Source organism: Hipposideros armiger, unplaced genomic scaffold (genome assembly GCF_001890085.2).
Source record: "Hipposideros armiger isolate ML-2016 unplaced genomic scaffold, ASM189008v1 scaffold_755, whole genome shotgun sequence".
Classification (NCBI taxonomy): domain Eukaryota; kingdom Metazoa; phylum Chordata; class Mammalia; order Chiroptera; family Hipposideridae; genus Hipposideros; species Hipposideros armiger.
The window spans coordinates 99,040-104,982 of NW_017732105.1; the positions used below are offsets into that span (position 1 = coordinate 99,040).

Here is a 5,943-nt window from a genome sequence, read left to right on the forward strand (position 1 = left end):
TCCAGGTTGAGCTGTTGTTCAGCATCTTAGCTGTAGAGGGCAGTGTCACTGGCCCTCATATGTGGGATCCGAACCAGGGCCCTCTGGAGTCCCAAGCCAGTTCTTAACCAACGCGCCACTCAGTCGGCCCTGAGCCATTATTTTAATAAGGCTTTTGTACTTTTACTGCTGAGTTGTAAGAGTTCTTTATTATATATTCTAAATATAAATCCTATGTTGGATATATGCCCTGTGATGTCAACCTCAACTTTAAGGTCATGTATTTATTGTCAGAATAAATTTACTGCAGCCTCTCCTAATATAACATGTACCTGTTAATATGTTAAAAAACCAGTTGTCCAAAAGTTCTACTTTTAATATTTTGGTTCCCCACTACCTGTATCAGAACAGGATCATAGCTCAGGAAGCATCACCACTTACTAACCAAATACATGCCAGTTTCCATTGTATTTCTACTTATCAGGGAGTTTGCTATATTATCCTTGTTGCAGCTTCACAAAAGTGCTAACTGGGCTTTTTTCTAGTGTAACAGTAGGGAGATAAGTCTTTTTGCTTAATTCTGGGGAAAGGAAAACCTCTTCGATAATCCATAACTTTCTAAGGATATAAGTGAAACACATATTTATTGACACCTGTGTGTAAGACACTATATTAAGCACTGAGTTTCCTTATCTGGAAGGTAGAGATTATAGCAGCCCCTACCTCTTAAAGCGCTTTTTAATGATTCAGTTTACCCCACTGTGTTACTTGGTATTTTTTAAAACAACAGAGAAATAAGTTACTCTAGAGATGCACAGGATGGGGGTACCTAAGTCAACCTGGGAACAAGGGACAACCAGAGAATTTCACGTGTTAGACATTAATCGCCCCATCCCAAAGAAAAACTTCTTTACTGAACTTAAATTTTCTATACGGCAGCAATATGAAAACGGAAGCCCAGAATACGCTACCCTTTCTCGTTTGAGAGCTGGAAACCAGGTCTGAGCCAGTCCTTGAGTTGTCTCAGAAGTTTATACAAACTCACCAGACTCATGTAGCCACTAAAGGGCTTTATNCTTCTAACAGACCATCCCATTTCAGTGATCTTCTAACACTGTAAACAAAACATTTAGAGAAAACTTAGATTTGATATGCTTTCAGTAGCCAAATATTTAAGAGTAATATATATATAAACAAAGATTCTAAGTACTTTCATCAAGTACAGTAGAATATCATATGAAGAAAGCAATTTTCACAATGATGAAACTGCTTTTTAAGAAGAGCATATCTCAAGATAGAATCATAATTAAATATTTAAGTGGATCTTTTTATGCATATGTGGTTTTATATATATATGCACTATCATACAATTCAATCTTTACAGTCATATTATAAAATAATCTTCGTAAAAATTACTCTATTTGTATGTTCTAAAATACCACTAATAATAAATTATACATTAGATCAAAATAATTTACATACCTTCAGTGGAGATGTTGAAAGTATATTGTTTGCACAAATAATGCACTAAGTATTAAAATAAAGGTATGAGCAAGGTGAAAAAAGTTTTGCACGTTATTCTAGCTTTAAACATGATTCAGTGCTACCAGACTATGACTTAACCGAGGAACAGATGCTCTATGTCTTTATAAGTCCCCAATCCACATGAAACTATTTTTTGTCTCCTTCACTAAACTGATTCAGGAACATGCCAGGCTCTGTGTGTGAAAAATCTGTTCTGCTAAACTGGATACCCAGCTGTTGGTGACAATGCTTAGAAAGGAAAGCTGAATATTTATAATACTTTATTTCATAGAGCTGTCTTCTAAAGAGCAGTCATCAACATTTTATTGAATGCAGACTAAATGCTCAAAGGAGAAAAAGGTCAATATAAATTAAAACTAGTTTTCCCAGTGACAAATACAGCATTTAAAAGTACTTTTTTGATCACTGAGAAATAGAAATTGTTATTTAAAATATTAGAGAATTCGAGCATTAGGAAAAAGAAAAAAAAATTGTGTTATAAAGGTTGCAGTATAGAAAACAAACAAAACTTATACATTCTATAAATGGCTATTCATAAAAATTGACTATTGACTTTCACACAGTAACAGGAGCAAGAAAAAAATAAAAGAGATATATAATTTATAAAAATTACTGAGCAGTAAATATTAAATACAAAAATTTATCTAAAAAGGGTTCACTTAATTTTGCTTTCATATCTACATTAGCCTATCACATTATTTCTTGAGATTAATTAAATTCATTTAAAGAATTAGTTTTATCTTTTAGAAGTCCATTTGAAATCAACTGAATATTAATTCTCAATGAGGCAATAAAATAGTGGTATGAACAAATAAAAATGGCAGATAATCCCCCCAAAGCATTTATATTTAGTTATGAATATGTATTACCCTATTCAGGTGTGTGAGATGTTTTGGCATTTTATAAAACTTCAAAAGTAGGAATCAGAAACTAAAAGTACAAAGTATGGTATTTTTTCATCCTTTGTTTTCATTCAAATGCTGTTAAGATGCTATACTACCTTTCAGAAGGAAACAAATGCTATGCTGTTATTCACTGTTCAAAATATTTTTGCTTTATTACTGATGGCTAATTCCTAGAGAAAAAAACTAAATGTTCAGACTTAAAGGTTTCTAGTTTAGGTCCTAGGTTGACCTAAGAAGTCCAAGGAAATATGTAAAAGTAAGCAAGAAAGTAANGGGGAGGAGATACCTGCGGCATTTCGCCATTCAGAGAAGCACCACCGCCGCGGGATAAAATGAACTGAGCAACCTCTTCCGAAACCAACCTTCCGTGGGAAACGCAGAAGCCTGAATAGCGCGGGCCTACGGGCGCCCGACGCCGTGTCACACTCAATGAGGCCCACCAGAAATATCGTCTTCGCGACAAGGGATCCGAGTGCATGCGGGGACAGGAGAAAGGGAGTCGCTGTCTAGAACGGCATCATGACCCTTGCTAGTGCAACACAGGACCCTCTCTCACGACTCTGGCTATAACAGCCCCCGATAGAGGAGCGCTAGAAGCGTCTCTGTTCGCTGTGGGTTAACCATCGTATATTTCTAGCCGGACCACTTAGGGAGGTGCTCTGTATCTTATTTCCGGTGGCAGGGACGTTCAGTTGCCATGGTAATTAAAGAAAGGTTGAGGTCCGCCGGGCTGCGGTGAGCGGATTGTGGAATCCGTGCGGGGAACTGGCTTCGCTTCCTCGTTTGGGAGCTGGAATTAGGTAGCAATCAGCTCTCTGTCTCGCTTTGCTCGTTCTGTCCCTTTCTGTGCGGCTTCCATTTCTCCCACCTTCTTCTTTTACTTCTCGGTCATACTAACACTTGGTCCATGTAGGTACTTAAAATGTGCATATAAATGCAGTTTTCTGCCCAGAGAACTACAGAAATAGAGAGATCAGCTGTGAACATATTTCACTGTATGGGGACGGTGGCTGGATGGCTGGCTAGCTGGTTTCACTTGGCCCTTTAAAAGCCCTAGGCGCTTGTTAGTTTATTTTTCTTGCTATTATGTGGTTGGTTATTTATGGAGCCGTTTGCTGCAATATACTCTCTAGGCCCCTGTCTGAGTCTCGGGCTGGAGTTTTAAATGAAGGAGGTTTCCAAGCCTGAGGGGGTACAATTATATATTTATTTAAGCTTCAGTTTAGTCTCTTGTCATAGAAAGGGAAAGAATAGAATTCTGGAACATTTCTGCCGTGGGATTTTCACGTGAGAGAGTCACCTTATTTGGAAAGAGTATTCGAAGACGACCCTAAAAAAATACTTAATTTTAAAATTGCTTGCTGCAAAATGTACATTCATTACCTCTTTCTACTGGAACGGTTTTCTTTCACATTTTTGAGGAGATGCTTGCACGCATATGTGTTTAAAACTCAGATGCTTAATTATAGTGACACCAATTTGCAGTAACCAGACTGTGACTCTACATCCCTATGGGGGTCCTTCTAAATCTGGTGTAATATGAAAGTGTCAGGCAGGCGGTCTGTGTATTATAAATAGGGTACTTCATCCATGATAAGCGATTATTATCTTTCTTTCCCAAGTGTAAAAGACCTATATAATTCAAGAAGGTGCAAGTGATTTAGGCCTCTTGAGTAAGAATCCAATGAGTCCTGAAGGGGACCCTACCTGTGTCGTCTTATTGTTGAACTTGAAATATTAAATTTATTAGGCTGGACTGTATTTTTAAAAGTCAAACCTGGGTAAAATAATGTTAGAAGCCTTTAGACCACCAGCACAATTTGGTGCCTCATTGTAACTATTGTACAAGACGCCTTCATTCACATTAATAAAGAAGAAACTGTTTTCTAAATTTACTGCCTTTTGCTCCTTCCTATTAGCTTGGCAACACTGTCCTTCAACTTCCTCATCTGTAAAATGGGCAAAAAATAATACCTGACCACTGTAGTAGGGATAAATCATGATGTATGACAGTTCTTTAAGCTCTTATTAGCAGAGGTGCTATATAAACCCAAAACATTATTATTAGTAATGGAACACAGTAAAATCTCATGATAATGTTATAAATGGGATTTTTAAAATTCTGTCATTTAAAACGTGGGGCTGCATTATTGAGATGTTAATGAAATGACCTGGTTGATGCTGCTGTGGAGATGGATGCCATCTGCCAATCACATTATATACACGTTCTTCTTGTGGAGTTTTACTCTATCTACAGTTTATTTAGTACTTAATTTGTGTCAAGTGCTGTTCTATATGCTTCACATGTATTAGCTTATCTAATTCTCATGACAACTCTATGAAGAGTCTCACTGTCCTCTTATTTTGAGAATAGATGTGTATTTCTCCTTTGCTGTATGACTTTTGTATTTATGTTACATCTTTGTTTTGGATTCGTTCTTTTATTTATTTTTTTATTTATATTTATGTTTATATTTAGAAATCAACTGTCAAAACCTTTTTCTGTTTAACATAATATACAACCTTAAGCTTATTATAATGTTCATCTTTTTTTTTAATCCACATATAAAATTTTAATTTCTTGATTCCCTCCTACCTCCCAATTTGAAATGCAGTGTGACATTTGCATTTTAGGGGATTAAACTATACTAAACTAATTTTTAAAATTATTTTCTGATAGAATGGCCATCAGTCCCAGAAGTGATGCAGCTTTCTCCAGTCAGACATCAATGCTTTCAGAGAGTCCTCGAACAAAGAAATGTCCACTAACTGAAGAGGAGGTATTTTATAGGAATTGTAGAGCTGCCTACTTAACTGTTTTCAAAAGCAGTTTAGAAAACATTAACTCTAAAGATCAACTTTATTTAGGTAAAATTTTTCTTTAAATTTAAGTATTTTGCCTTATTTGTTGAAAGCTAATAGATCAGAAAGACTGGAATTAGAATAACATTGTTAAATCATGCCAATTTCAGTGAAGTTTGAACAATGGAACTACTACATTATGCTGTTGCTCCATTTTATATAGTTACATATTGTAAGATCTTCAAAATAAAACTTTAAATGTTTATACAGACTAGAATCATATTTTTAAAGCTTCCATCAATTACTTGCTTAAAAATTGTTTTTCAATTCTCATTTTGGTCCTTTAAGATTTATAATAATAGAATTAAAACACTTTGGACATCTGATTCACTACTGTGAATTTGACCTATACTAAGGAAAATGTAAAGGATATGTAAAAATGGGGCAAATGATTGTATTGGGTTGTCGAAAAAGTCATGACGTATTTTATTTATGTTTTTCAAAGGTCATTTATTTATATAAAGAACAAAGATCAATCAATGATATATTGCCTGTTTTGTTTGGTAAATTTTTGCCATCTTTCAGTGAGCTTCGTAATTCCTCGTTTATAGAAGGACCTGTCTTTATTTGCGAAAAACTGAACAAGGTGCTGATTTACAGACTCATCTGAATTGAACGTTATGCCACGCAAGGAGTTTTTTTTTGTTTTTTT

At 35.4% G+C, this 5,943-nt stretch overlaps 2 protein-coding genes across 2 annotated transcripts in view; one reads left to right on the forward strand and one right to left on the reverse strand.

Moving 5' to 3' along the window:
- Positions 1 to 3,034, reverse strand: part of ITGB3BP (integrin subunit beta 3 binding protein) — a 44,022-nt gene extending 40,988 nt beyond the window's left edge. The window contains 1 exon segment of the mRNA XM_019628207.1: positions 2,792 to 3,034. Within this exon segment, the coding sequence (XP_019483752.1) occupies positions 2,792 to 2,907 (116 nt within the window). The 5' untranslated portion in view covers positions 2,908 to 3,034.
- An 80-nt stretch (positions 3,035 to 3,114) lies between these two features.
- The window catches only part of EFCAB7 (EF-hand calcium binding domain 7), a 62,399-nt gene continuing 59,570 nt past the window's right edge, over positions 3,115 to 5,943 (forward strand). Inside the window, exons 1-2 of the mRNA XM_019628203.1 lie at positions 3,115 to 3,229; positions 5,110 to 5,297. Of these exons, the coding sequence (XP_019483748.1) occupies positions 5,111 to 5,297 (187 nt within the window). The 5' untranslated portion in view covers positions 3,115 to 3,229; position 5,110. The remainder of the gene's footprint in view (positions 3,230 to 5,109; positions 5,298 to 5,943) is intronic.